This window comes from Bubalus kerabau, chromosome 23, assembly GCF_029407905.1.
Source record: "Bubalus kerabau isolate K-KA32 ecotype Philippines breed swamp buffalo chromosome 23, PCC_UOA_SB_1v2, whole genome shotgun sequence".
NCBI lineage: Eukaryota > Metazoa > Chordata > Mammalia > Artiodactyla > Bovidae > Bubalus > Bubalus kerabau.
The window spans coordinates 30,000,001-30,026,416 of NC_073646.1; the positions used below are offsets into that span (position 1 = coordinate 30,000,001).

General features: G+C 44.1%; 1 protein-coding gene across 2 annotated transcripts in view; it reads left to right on the forward strand.

The window, feature by feature from the left end:
- The window catches only part of CALN1 (calneuron 1), a 512,378-nt gene that overhangs the window by 476,198 nt on the left and 9,764 nt on the right, over nucleotides 1-26,416 (forward strand). For both annotated transcript variants that reach the window (XM_055562460.1, XM_055562455.1), the window contains exon 5: nucleotides 11,665-11,821. In XM_055562460.1, the coding sequence (XP_055418435.1) occupies nucleotides 11,665-11,821 (157 nt within the window). The remainder of the gene's footprint in view (nucleotides 1-11,664; nucleotides 11,822-26,416) is intronic.

Here is a 26,416-nt window from a genome sequence, read left to right on the forward strand (position 1 = left end):
ATCTGTGCATTTACATGTATCCCCTCTTTTTTGGATTTCCTTCCCTATTAAGTCACCAGAGCATCTAGTAGAGATCCCTGTGCTACACAGTATGTTCTCATTAGTTACCTATTTTACACATAGTATCAATAGTGTATATGGGTTGATTCCAATATCCTAATTCATCTCACCCTCCCTCTCCCCTTGGTATCCATGCATTTGTTCTGTCTATGCCAAGAATCATACCTTTATAAAGAGATGTGTTTAATATAACATGAGAGGCATTTCTTTCAATAGCCTCAGATATGCAGATGACACCACCCTTATGGCAGAAAGCAAAGAGGAATTAAAGAGCCTCTTGATGAAAGTGAAAGAGGAGAGTGAAGAAACTCAACATTCAAAAAACTAAGATCATGGCATCCAGTCCCATCACTTCATGGCAAATAGATGGGGAAACAATGGAAACAGTGACAGACTTTATTTTCTTGTGCTCCAAAATCACTACAGATGGTTACTGCAGCCATGAAATTAAAAGACACTTGCTCCTTGGAAGAAAAGCTATGACAAACCTAGACAGTGTATTAAAAAGCAGGCATTACTTTGCCAACAAACGTCCATCTAGTCAAAGCTATGATTTTTCCAGTAGTCATGTATGGATGTGAGAGTTGGACCATAAAGAAAGCTGAACGCCGAAAAATTGATGCTTTTAAACTGTGGTGTTGGAGAAGACTCTTGAGAGTTCTTTGGACTGCAAGGAGATCAAACCAGTCAATCCTAAAGGAAATCAACTCTGAATATTCATTGAAGGACTGATGCTGAAGCTGAAGTTCTTTGGTCTCCTAATACAAAGAGCCAACTCACTGGAAAAGACCCTGATGCTGGGAAAGATTGAAGGCAGGAGGAGAAGGGGACAACAGAGGATGAAATGGTTGGATGGCATCACTGACTCAATAGATATGAGTTTGAGCAAGCTTCGGGAGATGGTAAAGGACAGGGAAGCCTAGTGTGCTGCAGTCCATGGGGTTTCCAAAGAGTCAGACACAATTGAGCAACTGAACTGAAGAGAGATGTTTAATAGAAAATGCACACAGAGAGAAAACAAGCATAGCCATGTTGATGTAAAAACTGACTTTTTTCAAACAGAAAGCACTGAAATATTTTTAAATAATGGATTGGGTATACTGAAAACAAGGCACACCATGATTCTATACCCATTTCTAATGTGTGGATTTTTTTCCCCACCACAAAGCAATTCTCCATTATTAGCTGAGTGTCCTACCATCCAACTCAATTCTGACACTATCTACCCAAAGACAGTATCAGATTCCAGAAATTAAGGGCTCGATCTCACAAGACTGCCCACCCACTCCACTACCTCAGATGCCAGTCACAAGTCCAGGTTGTCACCTGTACTTCTAACTGACTGGCTATAAATCAAATGTTCCCACAACCCACTCCTTGGTTCTATTAGTTTGCTAGAGCAGCTCACAAAACTCAGGAAACCAGTTTACTTACTTGTTGTTGTTCAGTCACTAAGTTGTGTCCAACTCTGAGGCCCAGGTGGACTGGAGCACACCAGGCTTCTCTGTCCTTCACTGTCTCCTCGAGTTTGCTCAAGCTCATATCCATTGAGTCGGTGATGCCATCCAATCATCTCATTCTGTCTCCTCCTGCCCTCAATTTTTACCAGCATCAGGGGCTTTTCCAATGAGTATCAGGTAGCCAAAGTATTGGAGCTTCAGCTTCAGCATCAGTCCTTCCAATGAATATTCAGGGTTGATTTCCTTTAGGATCGACTGGTTTCATCTCCTTGCAGTCCAAGGGACTCTCAAGAGTCATCTCCAGCACCACAATTAGAAAGCATCAATTCTTCAGTGCTCAGCCTTCTTTATGGTCCAACTCTCATATCTGTACATGACTACTGGAAAAACTATAGTTTTGACTATATGGACCTTTATTGGCAAAGTGGTGTCTCTGTTTTCTAGTACACTGTCTAGGTTTGTCATAGCTTTCCTTCCAAAGAGCAAGCATCTTTTAATTTCATAATTTCATTCACCATCCACTAATCCACCATCCAATAACTTTGGAGCCCAAGGAAATAAAATCTGTCACTGTTTATACTTTTTCCCCTTCAATTTGCCATAAAGTGATGGGACTGGATGCCATGATCATTGTTTTTTGAATGTCGAGTTTTAAGCCAGCTTTTTCACTCTCCTCTTTCATCCTCATCTAGAGGCTTTTTAGTTCCTCTTCACTTTTGCCATTAGAGTGGTTATCATCTGCATATCTGAGGTTGTTGATATTTTTCCTGGCAATCTTGATTCCAGCTTGTGATTCATCCAGACCAGCATTTCTTGTGACTTGCTAGATTACCAGTTTATTACAAGACTGTTAAAGGATACAAATTGATGGCCTGATGCATAGGGTGATATAAAGGCCTGATGCATAAGGTGAACAAAGAGGCATCTACCTCATGGAGCTGGGGGCCTGGCATGGCAGAGCATGGATGCATTCTGGTTTAATAACTGAGAAGGTCTCTGAACCCCCTCCTTTTGAATTATTATGAGGTTTCATGACATAAACATGATTGATTAAATCACTGACCGTGAGTGAGTGATTCAACATCCAGCCCTTCTCCACTCCCTGCATAGCAGGAGATAAGACTGAGAGTTCCAGCTATTTATGACTGATTCTCCTGGTGACCATCTCCATCTTTTGTCTGTCTGTCAGAGATTTGCTCAGTCATGTCTGACTGTTTGCAACCCCACAGACTGTAGCCTACCAGGCTCCTCTGTCCATGGAATTCTCCAGGCAAGAATACTGGAGTTGGGTGGTCATTCCCTTCTTCAGGGGATCTTCCTGAACCAGGAATTGAACCTGGGTCTCCCACACTGCAGGCAGATTTTTTACCATCTGAGGCACCAGGGAAGAGGGTTTCCAAAAGTCATTTCAGTAACATAAACTCTGTTGTGGATGACAGAGGCTTGTTATGAATAACCAGATACCCACTTACGGTTCTCAGGAACTGAGGACAAGAGACCAAATATGATAACAAAGATACTCCATTGCTCTTATCACTTAAGAAATTCCAAGGGTCTGAGGAGCTGTAAGTCAGGAACAATGGACAGAAGACCAAAATATATACTTATTATAATTCCTAATATCATGCACACTTTGCCCATTCTATAATGGAGGCTGCCCATCTGTTTATCTTGATATCCTCCCAATGCCTGGGCTTTTTCGTATTCAGTACACTCTTCCCAGGTGTTACCATCCTTTCTGATGACTTTTATTTTCATCTGTATGCGAATGACTTTCAGGTCATCAGCCCATATCTGTGCGACCTACTTCCTCTTTGGCTATTCTGTTGGGTTGTCCCTCTCGAACTGCCAATGCCCACATCCACAAGTTCACATATCACCTTTCTCTTCAAGACTGTTCTCCCTCTGTTCCTATTCAGCTGAACATGAAACCCGGTGTTATCCTGACCAGTTTATTCAGCTTCAACTTCCACACACAGTGACTCACCTTGTCCACCTCTTTCTCACACAGCTCTTGAATGCTCTCTGTTGCCATAGCCCACAGTTAAAAAATGATTAAAGAAGACAGTTCTGGTGATATCAGAAAACTTTATTTAATGCTTCATGAAGCAGACAGTCTCCATTCTGAGAACAACACCATGGGGCAGAAGGCAGGAAGCTTTTGTAAGATAAGAATAAAGAACAAAGATGAGAAACATAGGAAATAGCAGATTGGCTGGGGTCACAAGGTCACCCTCGTCTGGGATGAGAAGGCCCAGAGTTGGGTTGGCATTTGGTAATTAGCTGAATGGACATCCTGGGTTTCTGGTCAAGAAAAGTGTTTACAGGGACATGAAAGTTACGTAGGTTTTGATTTGCTAATGTGACGCCTCAGGTAGAAGTGGCTTCATCTTGGGCCTGGCAGCTTCTGCAATGGCTCATCCAGGAAAGAATCCGGGAGATGCAGTCACAGGAGATGCAGGTTCAATCCCTGGGGTCGGGAAGACAAACAACCAACCAAGCTATGGGTGGACCTAGAGATTATCCTACTAAGTGAAGTGAGTCAGACAGTGGAAGACAAATATCCTATGATGTCACTTATACGTAGAATCTTAAAAAAAAGATACAAACAAACTTATCTACAAAATAGAAACAGACTCACAGACATTGAAAACAAACTTACACTTAGCAAAGGGGAGAGGGAGGGAGGGATAAATTAGGAGTTTGGAATTAACAGATGCATTCTACTATATATAAAATAAACAACAAGGACGTCCTGTATAGCACAGGGAACTATATTCAATATCTTATAAGAACCTGTAATGAAAAAGGATCTGAAAAAGAACATATATATATACACACTCACACATATATATGTACATGTATGTGTGTGTATTCTTTGGCATTGCCTTTCTTTGGGATTGGAATGAAAACTGACCTTTTCCAGTCCTGTGGCCACTGCTGAGTTTTCCAAATTTGCTGGCATATTGAGTGCAGCACTTTCACAGCATCATCTTTCAGGATTTGGAATAGCTCAACTGGAATTCTATCACCTCCACTAGCTTTGTTCCTAGTGATGCTTTCTAAGGCCCATTTGACTTCACATTCCAGGATGTCTGGCTCTAGGTCAGTGATCACACCATCGTGATTATCTGGGTCGTGAAGATCTTTTTTGTACAGTTCTTCTGTGTATTCTTCCCATCTCTTCTTAATATCTTCTGCTTCTGTTAGGTCCATACCATTTCTGTCCTTTATCGAGCCCATCTTTGCATGAAATGTTCCCTTGGTATCTCTGATTTTCTTGAGATCTCTAGTCTTTCCCATTCTGTTGTTTACCTCTTTCTTTGCATTGATCACTGAAGAAGGCTTTCTTATCTCTTCTTGCTATTCTTTGGAACTCTGCATTCAGATGTTTATATCTTTCCTTTTCCCCTTTGCTTTTTGCTTCTCTTCTTTTCACAGCTATTTGTAAGGCCTCCCCAGACAGCCATTTTCCTTTTTTGCATTTCTTTTCCATGGGGATGGTCTTGATCCCTGTCTCCTGTACAATGTCACGAACCTCAGTCCATAGTTCATCAAGCACTCTATCTATCAGATCTAGGCCCTTAAATCTATTTCTCACTTCCACTGTATAATCATAAGGGATTTGACTTTGGTCATACCTGAATGGTCTAATGGTTTTCCCTACTTTCTTCAATTTAAGTCTGAATTTGGCAATAAGGAGTTCATGGTTTGAGCCACAGTCAGCTCCTGGTCTTGTTTTTGCTGACTGTATAGAGCTTCTCCATCTTTGGCTGCAAAGAATATAATCAATCTGATTTCGGTGTTGACCATTGGGTGATGTCCATGTATAGGGTCTTCTCTTGTGTTGTTGGAAGAGGGTGTTTTTTATGACCAGTGCATTTTCTTGGCAAAACTCTGTTAGTCTTTGCCCTGCTTCATTCTGTATTCCAAGGCCAAATTTGCCTGTTACTCCAGGTGTTTCTTGACTTCCTACTTTTGCATTCCAGTCCCCTATAATGAAAAGGACATCTTTTTGGGGTGTTAGTTCTAAAAGGTCTTATAGGTCTTCATAGAACCGTTCAACTTCAGCTTCTTCAGCATTACTGGTTGGGGCATAGACTCGGATTACTGTGATATTGAATGGTTTTAGAAAAGGCAGAGGAACCAGAAATCAAATTGTCAACATCCACTAGATCATGGAAAAAGCAAGAGAGTTCCAGAAAAACATCTATTTCTGCTTTATTGACTATGCCAAAGCCTTTGACTGTGTGGATCACAATAAACTATGGAAAATTCTGAAAGAGATGGGAATACCAGACCACCTGACCTGCCTCTTGAGAAATTTGTATGCAGGTCAGGAAGCAACAGTTAGAAGTGGCCATGGAACAACAGACTGGCTCCAAATAGGAAAAGGAGTTCGTCAAGGCTGTATATTGTCACCCTGTTTATTTAACTTATATGCAAAGTACATCATGAGAAACACTGGACTGGAAGAAACACAAGCTGGAATCAAGATTGCCGGGAGAAATATCAATAACCTCAGATATGCAGATGACACCACCCTTATGGCAGAAGGTGAAGAGGAACTCAAAAGCCTCTTGATGAAGGTGAAAGTGGAGAGTGAAAAAGTTGGCTTAAAACTCAACATTCAGAAAACGAAGATCATGGCATCCGGTCCCATCTCTTCATGGGAAATAGATGGGGAAACAGTGGAAACAGTGTCAGACTTTATTTTTCTGGGCTCCAAAATCACTGCAGATGGTGACTGCAGCCATGAAATTAAAAGACGCTTACTCCTTGGACGGAAAGTTATGACCAACCTAGATAGCATATTGAAAAGCAGAGACATTACTTTGTCAACAAAGGTCCGTCTAGTCAAGGCTATGGTTTTTCCAGTGATCATGTATGGATTTGAGAGTTGGACTGTGAAGAAAGCTGAGAGCCGAAGAATTGATGCTTTTGAACTGTGGTGTTGGAGAAGAGTCTTGAGAGTCCCTTGGACTGCAAGGAGATCCAACCACTCCATTCTGAAGGAGATCAGCCCTGGGATTTCTTTGGAAGGAATGATGCTAAACTGAAACTCCAGTACTTTGGCCACCTCATGTGAAGAGTTGACTTAACGGAAAAGACCCTGATGCTGGGAGGATTGGGGGCAGGAGGAGAAGGGGACGACAGAGGATGAGATGGCTGGATGGCATCACTGACTTGATGGACGTCTCAGTGAACTCCGGGAGTTGGTGATGGACAGGGAGGCCTGGCGTGTTGCGATTCATGGGGTCACAAAGAGTCAGACATGACTGAGCGACTGATCTGATCTGATCTGATGTGTGTGTATAACTACATCACTTTGCCCTACACCTGAAACTAACACAACACTGTAAACCAACTATACTTCCATAGCAACAACAGCAGCAACCGAGCTCCTCATCATGGCATACAGGTATTTATTGACTAGCACCTCAACCACAACCCTCACCTCATCCCCGAAACCCTTCTGCTCCAAGTCCTTAGATGAACTCAACATATGGATGTTTGATGGACATTTCCTAGGGGTTTCAAGCCATCCTGGGCTGCCCTTGTCACAACCAGTTATCCCACTGAATTGAAATTTCTCGTTTGCTTGCCTTTTAAGAGCAGGATCAACATCTTGCTCATCTCTGTGTCTCCATTACAGTGTCTGGTGAGGAGCTGGCCTCCATAACCATTTGTTGAATTAGGAACTCAGTCATCTTGCTATAAAGAAGAGCCTCATTTAAAAAAATATTAGGACTAAGAAAACAATATATGGAGATGCGATTCTTTTCTACAGACTGTAATGCATTACTCATGGTCTTTGACAATTCAAGTCAAAGAAAATAAGGTTACAGGAGATACAGATTATAATTATAAGACTACATAATATAATTAACAAGGGCAACTATATTTGTGTAATTAACTCTACAGAGACTTTACCATATTGGGAAACTGCTTAGAGTCCTAAAAACAGCAGATGTACAGGTTACATTCTTTAACCACGATCCACTAGAAACAGAAGAAACAACAAAAATCACACCTAGAAGGAAGACAAATCAGGCTAAAAATACAAAATGAAATATAAGAAGTATTGAGAGAAATGTAAAATTGTGGTACTCTTGTGCATAGTTCTATGCTAACAATAATGAAAACCTTTCTGCTGCTTTTCTGAGAAAGGACATAATTTCAAAATTGACTCAAAAAAAATGGATTGTCCATGATGGAAAAAAAACTTGTTGGTACTGTGCCCATACTGTTTTATAGTGATTTCTTTCAAACTTGTAAAAGATCTATTATGACAATACAGAAAACATGGAATTCTACTCAACTGATTTTGCTTAAATCATAGTATTCTAACATTCAACCTGATACAGAGAACCAAATTAAAGGAAAACTATAGATTTCTGGAATCTCCATTTTTCCTTCTCTTTTTACAGCCCTTGAAGTTCTTTTCACCTAATACCTGAATTTCGGCAAATTCTCAGCTGGGGAGAATTTTTCAGACACTGCAGTCCTTCGATTGGTCTTCCAGGAACTGGCTGCTCATTTTCTCAGTCTCTTTGATGTTGTCACTCTTAGTTTCTAACCGTGGCAGAGGGACCCCAAATTTCCCATCTGTGAGGTCCATCATCCTCACCATACATTTTTCCAGGCTTCTCTCAACATCCAGGCTAACAACCACACGTTCTCCTCTCAAATCTAAAGGGAGATGATGTCATGGGTCAACCCTAAGTGCATCTCGGAATTCACTTTCACAGTCAATTAAACTGTGATGCAGAAAACAAATCCACTTACACACACACTCCCCCTTCAATTATTCTCACTCATATAAATGGCTTTGAGCTCGAGTCATTTAGGTTTCTAGCAAGTTCCAGTAACCCAATTTAATTTGTCAATTAAATTATTGAAAGAAAGGTGTCAATTGCTTTACAAAGAAATCAGGGAGAAAATGTCTTTTTTAAAAAGACAATTTAAAAGACATTTTCAAAAATGTCTCAAACTTCCTTTCATTATGATCTGGTCTAACTTCAGTCATTGACTTCTGTATTCAGTCTTGGGTGAGTTATCCTGCAGAAATCCTAAAGGTGTAGTGGCTGACAACCAGGTTTATTTCTCACTCAAATTACACACCCCTTGTGGATTAGCTCCATGTTGCATTCACTCTGGGGGCCAGGATGAAGGAACACCCCCTATTTATGTGCTTTTGTGGCAGAAGAAAAAGAGAAATGGCAGGACACACCGATGGGTTTGAAAGTTTTCCTTGGAATTCCATCACTTTCATATACAAATTTCACTCTCATTTTATTGGCCAAAGCCTGGTGCGAATGGGCAGGGAGACATCCTCTGACAGGAAAGGGGAAGAAATCATTGGAAATAATATAACCTGTTACAGCCTGCACTCTTTTCCTAAATATTCACTTCCCTTCCTTCGGACACAAAAATGTATTCATCCCCTCCCCAAGGAAGACACTCAGAAGTCCCACCCGAGGACAACGGAAGACTCAAGATCTAGAATCTCAAGATGTACGTGACTTCTCTTGATCTGGAGACATATGAGCTTATGGAGACAAATTACCCTCCCCTGCCACCATGCACACACACGTATAATAATGGCAGAGTTGGGCTAACCACCAAGAATGTGCTCATCCAGAAAACAAACAATGGAAGATACACATCAGTCAAAGCCTCAGAGCAATTCTGAAATCCTGTTGAACAGACCTTGGGGTGAAGAATGTTACTTGATTAGATTAGACCCTAGTTCTGTTTCCTGGTGGCTCAGGTAGTAAAGAGTCTGCCTGCAATGCAGGAAACCCGGGTTTGATCCCTGGGTCAAGATTTCCTGGAGAAGGGAATGGCCACCCACTCCAATATTCTTCCCTGGAGAATTCCATGGACAGAGGAGCCTGGTGGCGCACAGTGCATGGGGTCTCAAAGAGCCGGACACAACTGAGCAACTTTCACTTTTTGGAGGGCTTCTGTGGCGGCTCAGATGGTAAAGAATCTGCCTTCAATGCAGGAGACCTGGGTTCATTTCCTGGGCTGGGAAGATCCCTGGGCTGGGAAGATCCCTGGAGAAGGGAATAGCTGCCCACTCCAGTATTCTTGCCTGGAATATTCCATGGACAGAGGAGCCTGGCAGGCCACAGTCCATGGGGTCATGAAGACTCAGACACAACTGTGTAAGTCATGTAGAAGGGTTCCCTTTTCTCCACATCCTCTTCAGCATTTATTGTTTGTAGATTTTTTGATGATGACCATTCTGACTAGTGTGAGGTGGCAAAGGTTTTGCACAGCAAAGGAAACAATAAACAAGATTAAAAGACAATCCTCAGAATGGAAGAAAATAATTGCAAATGAAACAACATGACAAACGGTTAATCTCCATAATATATAAGTAGCTCATACAGCTCAATATCAGGAAAACAAAGAGCCTAATAAAAAAAAATGGGCAGAAGACCTAAACAGACATTTCTCCAGAAAAGACATACAGATGTCCAATAAACACATGAAAAGATGCTCTACATTACTAATTATTAGAGAAATGCGAATCAAAAGTACAATGAGGTATCATCTGATTTATTTCACTCTGAGTTCATTTCTTTCTTGTAGATGAGCAACCACTTGCAACTAGACCCTGCTGCATCCAAACTTTTTACCTAAAGCCACAGACTTATTCAATATGTATCTACCCTCTGAGTTATCACAGGCAACAGTTTTACCAAATGTTTTGCTACTGCGTAACATGGGTTGTTATCTTTGCAGCCACCAACACCATTTTCTTTCTTTCTTTTTTACTTTTGGCTGCACTGGCTCGGTGTCACCGTGTGCAGGCTTTCTCTAGTTACGGAGAGCTGGGGTTACTCTCCAGTTGTGGAATACGGGCTTAGTTGCCCCAAGGCATGTGGGATCTTCCTGGACCAGGGATCAAACTGGTGTCCCCTGCATTGCAAGGGAGACTCTTAACCACTGGACCACCAGGGAAGCCCCCAGTACTGTTTTCTTATTTCCCACTGCCTGCCTGACCCGGGAATCCACACATCATATTTTAGAATTTTTGTTATGGTAGCTTCTCATTTCTGTGTACTAATTTCTGTATTGTTGACTCAAACCAAGTTATACCATGGTAATAAAGAAGCCCCAAACCTCTGTGGCTAATAATGACAAAGGACATTTCTTACTCACATGACTTTTCCTTTATGGGCTGTCTTCTCCACTTTATCCTCATTCTGGGACCTGTTCTTTTTAGGGCATGCTGTTCTCATCGAAGAAGGAAAAGGTCACAGACTAGAACCACATGATGGCTCTTAAAGTGTCTAATCGATAATACCCTACGTGAGTTCTACTCTTGTTTCATTGGCCAAAAAAGTGATAGAACCAAATCTGATAGAAATGGAGCAGAAAGGTTAATCTCCCTTGCAGGGGAAGAACATAAGTGGAAACGTTACACCTTTTTCTCAGGTGTTCTGCATAAACATGACTTTGAGCATGCAAACGCGCATTTTATCTTGTTAGAACAAGATACATGCTTAGAGCAAGATGAGAGTTGCTGGTTTCTTGGAAGGTTTAAAACTTTCTAGAGACATATGCATTGTCTGAAGTGTGACACAACTCCAAAGTACGTGAGGTGTGGAGGGGTGATAGCAGATGGCTGGATGAGCAGGAAGAAGCCAAACGAGCAGGTGGCGTGTTTTTCACCAGGAGTCTCGATGGAGCGGGGAATGTCGCACTCCCTGAATTCTGAGAAGTTCCTGCAAGTTCACAAGTGTGCTTAAAGCTGAGTGTGGCGGAAAACTGCTCATCTGATGTCTTGAAAAGCTGGGACAAGTTTGCGTAGAGGAGGCTTGGGACTTGCTAGTCATGTCCCAGGTGGCGCTAGTGATGAAAAACCCATCTGCCAAGGCTGGAGATGTAAGATGTAGAAGATCGAATCACAAGACACAGGTTGGGGAAGATCCCCTGGAGGAGGGCAGGGCAACCCACTCCAGGATTCTTGCCTGGAAAATCCCATGGACAGAGGAGCCTGGTGGGCTACAGTCGATGGGGTCACAGTTGGACACGACTGAAGCAACTACGCATCATACATCATGCCCCAAGCTGAGTTCTCACCCCCATGTGCCCAGACCTTCTCATGCCCCTTTTATCTCCACAGTTCGACATGCAGAGGATAACTCTGGAAGAGTTGAAGCACATCCTCTATCATGCCTTCCGGGACCACTTAACGATGAAGGACATTGAGAACATCATCATCAACGAGGAGGAGAGCCTGAATGAGACCTCGGGGAATTGCCAGACAGAGTTTGAAGGCGGTAAGTACCCTTGTTTTTTTAATCATCAGTATTTAGTTAAAAAATGAAGTGTTTATTTTATTTTTTATATTTATTTATTTATTTGACTGCATGGGGTCTTGGGCTTCCCTGGTAGCTCAGATGGTAAAGAATATGCCTGCAATGTGGAAGACATGGGTTCAATTCCTGGGTTGGGAAGATCCCCTGGAGGAGGGCATGACAACCCACTCCAGTATTCTTGCCTGGAGAATCCCCGTGGACAGAGGAGCCTGGCGGGCTACAGACCATGGGGTCACAAAGAGTTGGACTGAGCACATACATGGGGTCTTAGTTGCATCATGCAGGGTCTTCTATCGTGGTACACAGGCTCAGTAGTTGAGGTGCTTGGGCTTGGTTGCTCCACAGCATGTGGGAGCAACTTAGTTCCCTGACCAGGGGTTGAATCCATATCCCCTACATTGCAAGGTAGATTCCTAACCACTGGACCACTGGGGAAGTTCCCAGTAAGTACCTTTGCTTCTGCTCTCTGCCTGCTTTGGAAGAGGCCAACGCTTCCACATCCTCTGGATGAAAAATGTGTTTACAGACTCCTGGGTTGAAGTGGCCATGGATGGAACCCACAAATCCAGGACCAAAGCTAAAAGATCCTTTGTGCAAAGATGCAGTAGGTTTCTGTTTTTTCTATTTTTCCTCCAAACTCTGAATTTTTGCAAGACTTGTGTTGACCCTTCCTTCCTTTGCTGACTCTCAGGTCTGTGACTTGCTGAGGGGCTTAGTGATGTGGGCCTTTAGTTAGTGGGGCCACTTGGGTGGTGAAAAGAGCCTGTTTGAGCTACTGGATCAAGTTGAGTAGCTAATTGTGTGACCTTGGGCAAGGGGTGTAGCTTCTCTGAGTGTGTATCCTCACCCGTAAACATCAGGATAGTTACATCTACTTCACAAGATCCTTAGAAATGGATTACTTTTATGCTATGGTCTCTGAACACACTGGCCAAAAAAAAAAAAAAGCCATACTCATGAGAAAAACTTTGATGAACCCTACCAAGTAGTTACAGAAGAAATAGCTTCTCCTAGGGCCAAAAATGAGATCATGAGAGGTCATTTCTTTTAGGTTCATGAAAGAAAAATAAAGCCTACCTTATTCCCTAATCAGTAGAGAGTTCCAGGGAAGTTAAATAATTGAATCCCTCTTTCCAACTTTGAAAGTCAGAGCTGTTAAAACTCTGATGTACAGATATTTTTTAAAATTACCTTAAAACAGCATAGCAGGCTACCAGCAATTTTTAACTTAAGGTTGAGACTTTTTAAAAAGGTCTACTACTTTCTTCTGTGTTTTTTTTTTTTTTTTTTTTTTTCCTGAACATATTGCGACAAGCCAATATGTGCAGATGGTAAGCTGTCACAGAAAGACCAGAATGCAATTTGGTTCCCTGGTCTTGGAGTTGCTGCATTAGAACCGGCTGAACCCCACAGCAGGCAGACAACATGGGGCTGAGTTAGTCCTGGGCACCTGTGGGCCCTGTCTGGGCTGAACTGTTGCGGGAAATGGCTTATCCTCCGCGATGGCAGAATTAACCGAAGTCTGGGAACTAGGCAGGAGATTGGGGTAAACTTAAGAGCAATGCATCCTTGTTAAAGGTGTTCACGTGCAAAGATTTCAGAAGTGCTGGCTTCCCAGGTGGTGCCAGAGGTAAAGAACCCATCTGCCAATGCAGGAGATGCAGGTTCAATCCCTAGGTCAGGAAGATCCCCTTGGAGGAGGGCATGGCAACCCACACCAGTATTCTTGCCTGGAGAATCCCATGGACAGAGGAGCCTGGCGGGCTATAGCGCATAGGGTTGCTATGAGTCGGACACAACTGAAGTGACTTGGCATGCAGTGTACACAGCAAAAAAACCCACTTGTGGTTCCAAAGGTGCCTTGGTCACCCTGCTTGGGACCTGGGCCATAGCATCAATGACTGCATTTGGAGTTGGAGCCACGCAGACCACACTAGGGCAGGAAGGTCACAGCCAATGCCATTTACAGCTGGGCAGGCAGGGGAAGTGGGAGGCCGAACAAGGGTGAGGAGGGCAGGGATTGGATTAAAATTTCGGATAACAGCAGGCGTGGCTTCTCCGTTCCATCTGGTTCTTAGCTGATAAACTCGGTGCTCACACAGTAGAAGCATTGGGGGGGTGGGCCCCAGCTGTCAGACACACTTTTGAGACGGGTAGGAAGAGTATTTCTGGGCATTGCTTTTTTCCACAAGAGCCTTTGTTTATGGATCGGTGTTTTATTCAGAGAAATGTCACAAGTCTTAGTAATTTGAGAAAGGTCAGACTGCCCTGGGAAATCATCTGAACTCTAAGCACTGTCTTTTTATTACCCAAAAGCTCATCTATTAATAAAATAAATGGCTGACTTAGGGGTTTCCTGGGTATGCTTTAATGATTAGTTCATATAGGATTAGCCACAGTTCCCATTTAGGGGTGATTGATAAGGACCAGGAAACTGTGCTTTAAAATTCATGGTCTTATTTAATAAAAGAAATATTATTTGTGATTAGCACCCTGCTTTCTTGAGTGACCTATGTGACCTTGATTACACAATCCCTTTTATGTATTTTCACGGCAGAGAGGGTTTTTAAAGTACGTCAGCGCTTTTCAGCCCCAAACACAGCCTCATGTGTTTAGTGGTAAGATTTTTCCAACCTGGGATATGATCCATGTCACCAGTGCATTTATTTAATGCCTTCAGCTCTCCCTAGATTCAGGAAGGAGCCTCCCCGATTTCACTCTGGGCAACGATGCCTGGAAAGAGACGGACACACAGACACAGAATTCACCCTGGTGCCCTAGGACCGAGAGAGTTCACTTGAGACCTTGTGGTGACCTTGGCCTTCTCCCTTCCATCTTTCCCCTCTGCCTGCTGCCCTAAACAGGGGCCTGTTGGCAGTTTGAGCCTCTCCCTGCTTTTACCGCCGTCTGATGGCCTAATTGCATGGCTTGTGCTTCCTGAATCTTCTTGGCCTTCAGCTGTTTAGGCTGACGCATCCTGCCAGCGGTCAACCTCTTCCTGTCTGCTCTCACCCTTGATCCAGGCTGCACGCTCGCCTGTCCAGTCACTTCACCTGTAGCCTGGCTGACATCTCAGAATCCCCCTCCAACCTGGCAGTATCCACCATCACACATCTTGGTTGGTAAATGCAGCATCTAACTCTGAAGGGACATGGTGGTTTCCTTTCTTTCTTTCAGTGATGGACCTCTTTCTTTATTTTTGACTGCACTGGGTCTTCGTTGCTGCTCGAGGGCTTTCTCTAGTTGCAGCGAGTGGGGGCTACTCTCTAGCTGTGGTGCATGGGCTTCTCATTTCTATGGCCTCTCTTGTTACAGAACATGGGCTCTGGGTGGCACAGGCTTCAGTAGTTGTAGCTCCTGAGCTCTAGAGCACAGGCGCAGTAGTTGAGGCACATGGGCTTAGTTCCTCCGCGGCATGCGGAATCTTCCTGGACCAGGGATCAAACCCTGTCCCCTGCATTGGCAGGTAGATTCTTAACCACTGGACCACCAGGGAAGTTCCGCGATAGAACTCTTCTCTCTCCAAATTTTATCTTCTCAGCAACCCCAAGTGACCGATGGAGAAAGGGAGTTGGGACATTCCCCCAGACCTCAGAGCCCTGCTCCCAAGCCACCTCCCCTCTTGCTGCTCCCCACCCAGGACGCTCTCTCTTCCTCCTCCTCTTTTTAGAGCTTTGCTGAAGCCAACATATTCCCATGCTGATTAGCTTGCCTGTAAAGCTGGATGACCCATGGTGCTTGGAAATTCTGCTCTATTTGGTATCAGAGGAAGGAATCAAGGAGGAATAAAAACCTAAAGATGCAGGAAGTCTTTGCCTTAAAAAGGTGAAAGGGCACATCTGTTTCAGAGCAAAGAAGGAGGAGATAGCCAAGGAAACAGGCATTTTGCAGCAGAGTCAGAATCTGAAGAAGCCCACGTCAGATGTCTTGTAGCTCAGCAATGCTGGAGCTTCTGGAGTGTGAAGGAAGTTTGAAAATGCTGTAGTGTGAGCCCCTTAGAAATTAACAGGAGGGTTTTCAAAGGCCGTCAGCATCATTTTATGTCAGTGACTGTATTTTTTTAAAGGTCACTAGCCTTTTATTTATTTATTTAACAGTGAAAATGTGTTAGTCACTCAGTCGTGTCCGACTCTTTGCAGTCACATGGACTGTATAGCCCACGGGGCTCCTCTGTCCATGGGATTCTCCAGGCAAGAATACTGGAGTAGGTAGCCACTCCCTTCTCCAGAGAATTTTACTGACCCGGGGATCAAACCCAGGTCTCTTGCATTGCAGGCAGACTCTTTACCATCTGAGCTACCAGGAAAGCCCATTTAACACTGAAGGCTTTTAAAATATATATATGTGTGTTTATTTGGCTGTGCCACGTCTTAGTTGAGGCACGCGGAATCTTTAGTTGTGGCACGTGGGATCTAGTTCCCTGACCAGGGATCAATCCGCAGGCTCCCTACATCGGGAGCCTGGGGTCTTAGCCACTGAATCACCAGAGAAGTCCCTCAATGGCTATATTTCTCACTTTTATGAATCTTGGGTCTGATACTTTCACAAATGTGTTCAGATTCTGATCATTAAGTTAGGAAGTATTGATTATTCCACACGAATGGAAAAATTTGAATAAACAGGTCAGGAGTCCAAAGGGTGAGGTGCCTCTGATAGGAGAAGTTTCGGGGGCAGTTGTCTACTTTTTAGGTTTCATTTTGCTTTAGTTTCATTTTATTTGTTGGATTTGTAGGTCAACACAGACCACACACCCACTCCACCCCACCTCATGCACACACAGCCCTTCGCATAATCCGATCTGCCTTATCTTCATGGTAGGTAGGGCTCTGCAATCATTAGGTAAGCATTACTTTTCTCATCTTCTCCCACAGAAAGGACAAGAGGAAATAGGATGAAATTCCGAGTTACATATAAGGAAAGTTTTCCTGACATCTTCAGGAAGTCCTGAATTAGAGCCTCACAGCATGGGTAGATTTTCCTAAAGCCCCAGAAGAAGTCATTTACAGAAAACCCCAGGAAGGCAGAGAAGAGCCTAGAACACTCTAGAAGAATCTAACACAAAGATTCTGATGTGGACTTCCCATCATTCACACCTGGTTTAATAGGGAGAAAATCATCAACTTGAGTCAGACACTTGACCAGGTGTCAGTCCACATCTGGGTGCTTTGGGTAATAGGTTGTTAACCCCACTAAGTTCAGGGGCTCCCTGGTGTTACCCAGAGTTGGCAGTCTCTGTGTCCCCAATCCAATGAGACTATTTCACTAAAAGTTGAATTTCCAGGCCCTCTCAACCCCTCGTTTTTAAAATTCCTTTCCTAAGATAGAATAAACTGATGTACTAATGTGTTGTCAGTATTTGTGTCCCAATTGTTTGGTGAAATAGATAGGTCAGCATCTGCCAGCACAGGTCAGATATAAGACTTTGTGACCACTCACAATGCCCACTCACCATCCATCCCAATTGTGCGTGCTCAGTCACTCAGTCGTGCCCAACTCTTTGTGACCCTATAGACTTCAGCCTGCCAGGCTCCTCTGTCCACGGGATTCTCCAGGCAAGAATACTGGAGTGGGTTGCTGTGCCCTACTCCAGGGGATCTTCCCGGCCCAGGGATCAAACCCTTGTCTCCTGCATCTCCTGCATTGGAGGCAGATTCTTTATCCACTGAGCTACCCGGGAAACCCATTTATGCTAATAAGGGAGGTTTAAGATGGTTTGCTTTGGTTGGACCACCTGTAATCACTGGCTATTTTGACTCTGGAGAACATAAGCTTGGTGACACTAAGGCACAAATTTCACATTTTATTATTTGGTTCCAGTCACTTGACATATATGCAATTAAGTGGCCTTGTGTTTGAATCATCTATTCTCCCATCACTGACGCCTTTTTCAGAGTTCTTACAATAAATCATGTTGAATGTTAAGTTCAGTAGTGTTTGCTTCCAGAATGTTTACTGCTTCACTCACATTGGCCTGTCTAGGAGGACTGGAATAAGGGATAGCTGTCTGGCATGCCTTCCAAGTGCTGTTCATTTATTAACACACTGGCCCCCAGGCAACAGATGAGGAAACCGAGACTCAGCAAGGTGGTCATTTATCCAAAGTCAAACAGCGAGTAAGGATTTGAATCTGGGTCCACCTGACCAAACCATGCCCTGGCTCTCCATTCGTGGTCCTGAGTCATTTCCTCAAGCTTAGGCATTTCAAAGACACTTTACAGAATGGCTCTTCGCTGTCCTCACTCCTTTTCCATTTCTTCGAATGAAATCATATTATTAACATATCTGGAAGTTGAGTAGAATTGCACGCAGCAGGATCTGTGTGTGAGCCCTTTCAAGACACATCCCTCAAGTGTTGTCCCTAAATGGAATACCAGCTGTCGGAGTTCTGTAGACAATCTGACAACATGCACGGGAGAGGGAAATCAAGCAAAAGTCATCAACTGGGGAATTAATAGTTTCTCTGAAAGCCACAGCAGAGCTCTTCCGTACCATTCAGCATGATGGACAAGGGAAACAACTGTCAGAGGGGTGACCCAGGCCAGGCAGCCCCAGAGGACTCCTATGCAGTCATTCGGGTTCTCTTCTCTGCCCTGTGTAGACTAGCCGTGCGATCAAGGGAACTTACTTTAAAACTCTCTGAGTTGTGCAGACATAAAGAACAGAGTTTTGGACACAGTGGGGGAAGGAGAGGGTGGGACAATTTGAGAGAGTAGCATTGAAACATACATTGAAAGTAAAAGTCACTCAGTTGTCTCAGACTCTTTGCGACCCCATGGACTATACAGTCCATGGAATTCTCCAGGCCAGAATACTGGAGTGGGTAGTCTTTCCCTTCTCCAGGGGATCTTCCCAACCCAGGGATCGAACCCAGGTCTCCCGCATTGCAGGCAGATTCTTTACCAGCTGAGCCACAAGGGAAGCCCAACATATACATTACCATTTGTAAAATAGGTAGCTGGTGGGACTTTGCTGTATGATGCAGGGAACCCAAATCCAGTGCTTGGTGACAACCTAGAGGAGTGTTGATGGGGTGGGAGATGGGAAGGAGGTTCAAGAGGGAGAGGACATATGTATACCTATGGCTGATTCATTTTGATGTATGGCAGAAACCAACACAATACTGTAAAGTAATTATCCTCCAATTAAAAATAAAATTAAAAAAAATGCCCTGCATTTAGCACAATGACACACATAGCAGGTACTCAGCAAATGTTTGCTGAATGACTGAAAAAAATAAAACTCTCTGAGTCTTTTTTTTTTTTCTTTCCATCCATCCCATGGAAAGATTGGACAATGGTGGTCACATACTTCTGGGTCAAATACTTCTGGGCTCCTTGAAAGGTCAAAAAGAATTTTGCAGCTGTGTCTCCTCAAGTCATCTCTGCTGAAATCAGAGTGTCTCTGTTGGATGTCAGATGGACATCTGGATTTGGAGACCTGGCCGTGCACCTTGGATTTCACATGCCTATCCGGCTGAAAAGGGCATGGCGTGTCACCCACACCATCTGCTCCCAGCTCAGTTGGGGGTGATAACTTTACTAAAATAAAACCTGTTCTCCTGGGGTAGGTGTCGGAGGTTAAGGGGTAGGTGAGGTCCATGGCAGGTAGTGAGACAGAAGCCAGTTTGAAAGAAAGTTAGGGCTTTGGACCAAAAAAAAAAAGGATTTTCCTTCTACTATTTGGGGACCTATCAAAGCAAACCTGTAGGGAGGTTTTTCTGGAGCCATGAGTGAAGAGTGAGGAGATTCTGAGATACATGATAGAGACCTGGGGAGGTCTCTATCCTCCCTATGCTCTATTTATTTTTTATACATTGGTATGATGGTTAACAACTCCAGCTTTGAGCTCTGGACAGGGCTTTCTTAAAATCTTGCCTCACCACATACAGGTTACATGAGCAAAGCACTTAAATAAATACTAAGAGCTGAATTTTCTTCATCTATGAAATGGGAATCATATCATGACCTACCTCATATGGTTGTTATGAGCATATAACACATGAAAATTTTTTTTAATTAATTTATTTTAATTGGAGGACAATTCCTTTACAATATTGTGATGGTTTTTGCCATACACCAACATGAATCAGCATAGGTAAACGTGTGTCCTCCCCACCCTGAAACCCCTCCCACCTTCCTCCCCACCCTACCCCTCAAGGTTGTCCCAGAGCACCGGCTTTGGGTGCCCTGCTTCATGCATCAAACTCACACTGGTCATCTGTTTTACATATGGTAATGTATATGTTTCAATGCTATTTTCCACATGAAAATATTTAGTACAATGCCTAACACATGGCTCAGCCGATAAAGAATCCGCCTGCAGTGTAGGAGACACAGGAGATGAGAGTTCAGTCACTGGGTCAGGAAGATCCCCTAGAGAAGGAAATGGCAACCCACTCTGGTATTCTCTCCTGAAAAATCCCATGGACAGAAGAGCCTGGCGGGCTACAGTCCAAAGGGTCACAAGCAGACACGACTGAACATGAGCATGATTTAAAAAAACAAACAAACAAAAGCACTCAAAACAACCAACCAAAAAAAAACCTGGCCAATCCCTGGTCCCAGTTCTCTTCTTGTTTGTTTGTATTTTTCAACCTGGAGACATTGCAGAGTATGTAATGCTGGAACGCCACATCTTTGAAAAATGGTCCAGGGACCAAATTTACAGGGTTTGAACCATATCCTTTTGATATGTAAAGTCAAGTCCTTGCCAACATTGGAGTTCCCATGAATATTGGTCAAGACTCTTTTGCTTGTAAGTAACAAAAACTCAACCCAGACTCCCTCAAACTAAAAGACACTGGCTCAAATAATAGGGGAAATCAAAGGGATGAGCTTTGGTTGACCTGGACCCAAAGAGTTCAAGCAACATTCTCTCCCTCCCCTCATCTTGCTATCTCTCTCTCTTTGTTCTGTCTTCTCTCTTGGCATCATTCTTGAGCAGGCTCTCTCTCCCCAAGGTAAACAGGATTCTCTCTGTTAAGATTCAGTTCCATTCTGAAAAGGGACTCCAATCAAATCTGTGTGGCCCGTGTGCCTACCTCTGGACTAAGCCAAGAGCTCAGGGTACTCTACTAGCAATCTGGTTTGTTATGGGGGAAAGGTGAGGCCCTGGATTGAGAATTCCACCAGGTGCAAAGGCACAGATCCCTAAACCAAAAGATAGATTTTGCTACATGAGGAGGAAGGACAACTGGAAAGGTCACAATAACACCTGGCCACACCACACCAAGGATCCTTGGAGGACCCGCAAAGCCAGACACAGCTGTCTGACCTCTAGAAACCTGAGAAGGTTTTGTAGAGAAGAGACCAGCTCATACCCACACAATTACAGGTGGCCTGTCCTCCTCCTATGAAAGCATCATAAAACGCACAATCCTGTTTCCATAGAGACCACATCCTCCACCTCTAACTTCAGGTCTTATGTGGGTGCCTGGCCATTTCTGTTATCACTGATGTATAGAAAAATCTCTTTCGTGAGCTCTTAATTAGTTCCACTCTAGGCTATGGAACTATCCAATTTCATACAATCATAAAGTGTCAGACTTGGAAGGATCACAGACCTCTAATAGCTCCCAGACCTGCTGGGTCTGGTTTATGAGTGAGAATCACCTGAGCTGGTTTTATATTGTTTTACCGTTTCCTTGGGCCCCAGACTCCCTGCCAGGACTATCACTTACGTGGGTTTGTGTTGAGGCAATTAGCCAGAATTATTATGATCCTGATTTGCCTTACTTGGGAGCTTGTGTCTCTGAAAATTGAAGCCAGAAAGATTTTGAACCCATTCTATCTAGGATCACCCAGCTGATCAGTGGCAAAATTGGTGTAGACTCCTGTCTCTGGGAAAAAATTCAAGAGCTACTGCCTGGCATTTGCCCAGTGGAGCTGTGTGAATCTCTGTTAAAATAAGAAGGGAAAGGAACAGTCTATCAGTAGACCTTTACACACCCAGGTCCCGTCACAGCAGCCAGGAGTCTGCTGAGGTGCACAGATTCACTAATGAGCTTTCAAGAAAACAGGAAACCTCGCTTCTATGTCCTCCTGTGTCAACCTTCCCCGATGCACATTTCATCCCCATGTATTTTCTGGACTCCTACTGTGACATCTATGTACTATGTACTATGTAGAAAGAGATCAAAATCTAGCTGAGGGACTTCCCTGGTGATCCAGTGGTTAAGAACCTACTCTCCAGTGCCAGGGACCGAGATTCAATCCCACACTAAGTCCAGGAGCTACGATCCCACACGCTGCAGGGTGACTAAGCCCACATGCCACAACTCCTGAAGCCCACGTGTCTGGAGCCCATGCTCTGCAGCAAGAGAAGCCCCTACATGCTGCAATTAAGCCTACATGCTACAATTAAGACCCAACGCAGCCAAAAAATTATATATACACACACACACACTCAGGAGAAAGACATAGAAAAGATCACCAATAGCGTGATGTATTCTTGCCATTTTAAGTGTTCAAAAAGATCCAAGAAGGAATAGGTTTCTTGAGAAATTAAACACAGAGTTACCATATGACCCAGCAATTTGGCTCCTAAATTTGTACCCAAGAGAACTGAAAACATGTCCACACAAACACTTTTATCAGTACATGAACGTTCACAGCAGCATTATTTAAAATAGCAAAAAAAAAAAAAATAGAAACAATGCAAATGTTGGTGAATGCATAAGCAGAATGTGGCACATCCATTCAATGGAATATTATTCAGCCACAAAAAGGAATGAAGTACTCATCAGTGCTACAGCATGGATGTGCCTGGAAAGGATGTTAAGTGATAGAAAGTGAAAGTGAAGTTGCTCAGTCGTGTCCGACTCCTTGCAACCCCATGAACTGTAGCATACCAGGCTCCTCCCTCCATGGGATTCTCCAGGCAAGAGCACTGGAGTGGGGTGCCATTTATAGAAGCCAGACACAAAAGGTCACGTAGTGTATGGTTCAGTGTATATGAAGTGCCCAGAAGAGGCAAATCCATAGAAACAGAAAATGGATCAGCGATTGCCAGGGGCTGGGGAGGCTAGGGGATGAGGAGTGACTTCTAATGTGTTTGGTGTTTCTTTTTAAAGTGATGAGAACATTCTAGAATCAGGTGGTGGTGATGGTTTCACAACCCGTGGGAATGTACTAAATACCACTGGATTGTACACTCTAAAAGGGCAAATTTTATGCCATGGATTCTACCTCAATTAAAAGTAAGTAAATATTAAGAGCTGGTACAAAGAAGAACACTCCTGCCTGTCGTGTCCAACTCTTTGCAACCCCATGGACTGTAGCCCGCCAGCCTCCTCTGTCCATGGAATTTTCCAGACAAGAATACTGGAGTGGTTTGCCATTTCCTTCTCCAGAGGATCTTCCTGACCCAAGGATCAAACCTGCATCTCCTGTGTCTCCTGCATTGGTAGTCTCTTAACTCAGAGACAAAGAGCTGCATCATTTAAAAATATTTAAATATGAGGCACTTTGAGAGCAGGATAGATGTTCATGGAAAAGTTAAGTTGGGGTTAGGCCTGCAAGAAATGAGAGGGAAGGTAGGTAAGCACCATTAGCGGAGGGAAAAGTATGAACAGTGCTGCAGAGTCTTAGGTAGAGAAGAAACCTGCCAGGCTGAGACAGAGGTTACTGGGGGAGGGAAGGAGCCATGGTCTCAGAACAGAAGGAGATAGGAGGTGATCTGTGGTTCTACCTGCCGAGCTCAAGAGCTGGACAGAACTGCTTCCCCCAGCTAGGCAGGGGGTGGGGGAGCTTTGCAGGGAGATTGCAGGGTGTGGTGATGCATAGCAAGCATGGCTCCAAGAGGGTGAGTCTGGCTGCAGTGCAGGATGAATCATTGAGGGAAGAGACCAAGGCAAAGTTCTGGGAGCATCTGGTGTAGGCTCAGCCCAGGACTCCTGCAGGAAACAGGAGGAAAACCAGCACCTCTTTTCTCTGATCCTCAGAGGATATAGGGAGGAAACGGTGCATTTCTCTGGCAAGTTATGGTTGCACCTAGCTTTTACTTTTTTATGAGCTGGTTTATCTCAGAACTAATTCTTGACATTAGCAGAACAGTTATCATTGGCTCCTTTTACAGAGAGAGAAACTGAGGCTCAAAGAAGTTCAGCCTCTTGCCCAGGGTTCTTCCTCAGTGCAGTGAGGAGAAGTCATGTCTCCAGCTTCCAGTGCATCCTGGGCTGACCTGTCATCTTGTTGGGGAAACCAAGCATAGACATTGAGAATAAAAAAATACACCAAAGTATGCTGCTGCTAAGTCGCTTCAGTCGTGTCCAACTCTGTGCGACCCTATAGACGGCAGCCCACCAGGCTCCCCCGTCCCTGGGATTCTCCAGGCAAGAACACTGGAGTGGGTTGCCATTTCCTTCTCCAGTGCATGAACGTGAAAAGTGAAAGTGAAGTCGCTCAGTCGTGTCCGACTCTTAGCGACCCCATGGACTGCAGCCCACCAGGCTCCTCCATCCATGGGATTTTCCAGGCAAGAGTACTGGAGTGGGGTGCCATTGCCTTCTCCGACACCAAAGTATAGTGCAAGGCAAATATCTGATAGCCAAAGACAGGCATTCAATTATCAACAAGCATAGCAATTAGTGCCGGGTTACACTGCTGCCCACACCAAGTGTTTGAAGTGTATTTCCTTTTAATTAAAGTTTAAAAATTGAGACAAATGAAAGCAACGTGTAGTTAACATTCTCTTTTTGGGAAGACTAAAGCATTTTCTTTGTATCTTTCTATGGCTGCACTTTTCTATTGCTAAACAAATGATCAAGAATTTGTACAGAACTTTGGAACCTCCATGTTCGAATCAGACCTGGGTCCAAATCCCACCGTTTTCATTTGTCAAATGATCTTGGACTCTACTTCTCCGAACGTCAGAGCCCTTGCCTACTGAATGAGGATGACGTACTGAACTCTTTGAGGACTATCGCTATCAATTCTGCCAGGACATCTATAAAGCACCTAATGTGTACCTTGCCCACTGATGTGGGTGTTCACTAACTAAAGAGTTTTTTCAAGGTTTACAAAGGGGAATTAGAACTCACTGGGCACAGACAACATCCCAGTACCTTCCTATGTTCTTAATCCTCACCACAAGGTAGGCCTTATTAACCCCCATTTTACAGATGAGGAAACTGAGGCCCAGGGAACTTGGCTTGCCCAAGGTCACACAGCTACTGTGTGGGATAATATAATCATGATTCAGATTTGGGTCTGGCTCCAGAAGTCATGACTTTTTCACTCTGCCACACCACTTCCCTGCGAGTGACTTCCCTGATGGTCCAGTGCTTAAGATTCTGCCTTGCAGTGCAGCGGACACAGGTTTGGTCCCTGGTCAGGGAACTAAGATCTCAGAAGCGGTGGAGCCACGAGGCCCACATGCCACAACCACTGAGCCTGGACGCCACAACTGCAGAATCCGTGTGCCTCAAGGAAAGATTCTATGGGACGCAATGAAGATCCTGCGTACTGCAACTAAGACCTAACACAGCTAAATAAATACATGTTTTTAAAAAAAGTAGAGCAATTATATTAAAAAAAAAAAAATACTGGATGTGAAAGGAGTCTCCTTCTTGACAAGAGTCTGAAAATCAGACTCCAATGATGAGGGGTTTCAGAGCGACCCAGGCGTGACCTGGAGGCTTCCCTCTGCTTACAGGGCTCGGGTCTGGATCCAGACTCATGGCCTCAGGAACCAACTATTAGGTCCCCAGGCCTTCCGTCCTTTCTTATCTCTCCCCTCCCACGCTTTGAAGGATTTTTAGATCAAAGGTGCAGCCGCTCTCCTGGGGGATAATCCTATTCCCTGTAACCTTGTTTCTGGGTGTCCTTCACAAAGCAGGGCTTCCGCAAAAAATCCCTCCCTCAGCCCAGTCACACAGTTTTTCTTTCCCTTAAGCCTTCGCCAGCCCTCAGGACAGGAAGGTAGAAGTCTGCCTTCCGAAGCATTTCTGTGCTGAGGAGCAGCTCAGAATAAATTAGCTAGTCCTCAGAAAGTGTGAGATGCGACAATTCCACATCCTCATCTTATTTTCTGCTTGGGTCCCTTCCTTCCCAAACGCTACCTCCCTTTTCCTTCCTGAGGGCTGCTATCTTTTCATTTTTTGCCCATTCCTGGGGGCAGGCACATCTCCGCACCAAGGAAATTTTCTTCCTCCAGGTAAGAACTTATAAGATTCTAAGACCCAGGCATGATGAGCAAGTGGTAGAGAACAGAGCCAAAAATACTTTCAATCACCCGAGGGAAGCCCAGTGGGCCCAGAAGGATTAAAGATAACAAGACGAGGCCTGATAGACGAAGGCAGAAATAGCCAACAGGTCTTGGGGAGGGTGACAGAAGCTGTGCTGGGGGTGCTGGGTCTCTGTGGAGTGCGGCTTGCTAGAGGAACTTTCTGGTGGATGTAATTTTTAGAGGCCCCTCAACGCCTTGTCTCAGGGGAAGCTAGAAACATCACACGCTACCTGCTTCTTCTCTGCTATTTCTAGGGCTTTAGATGAGCCATTGAGTGTCAGGGAGGAGAGGAACTTGAACTTTTTTGTAGGTTTTTTTTAAAAGGTATGT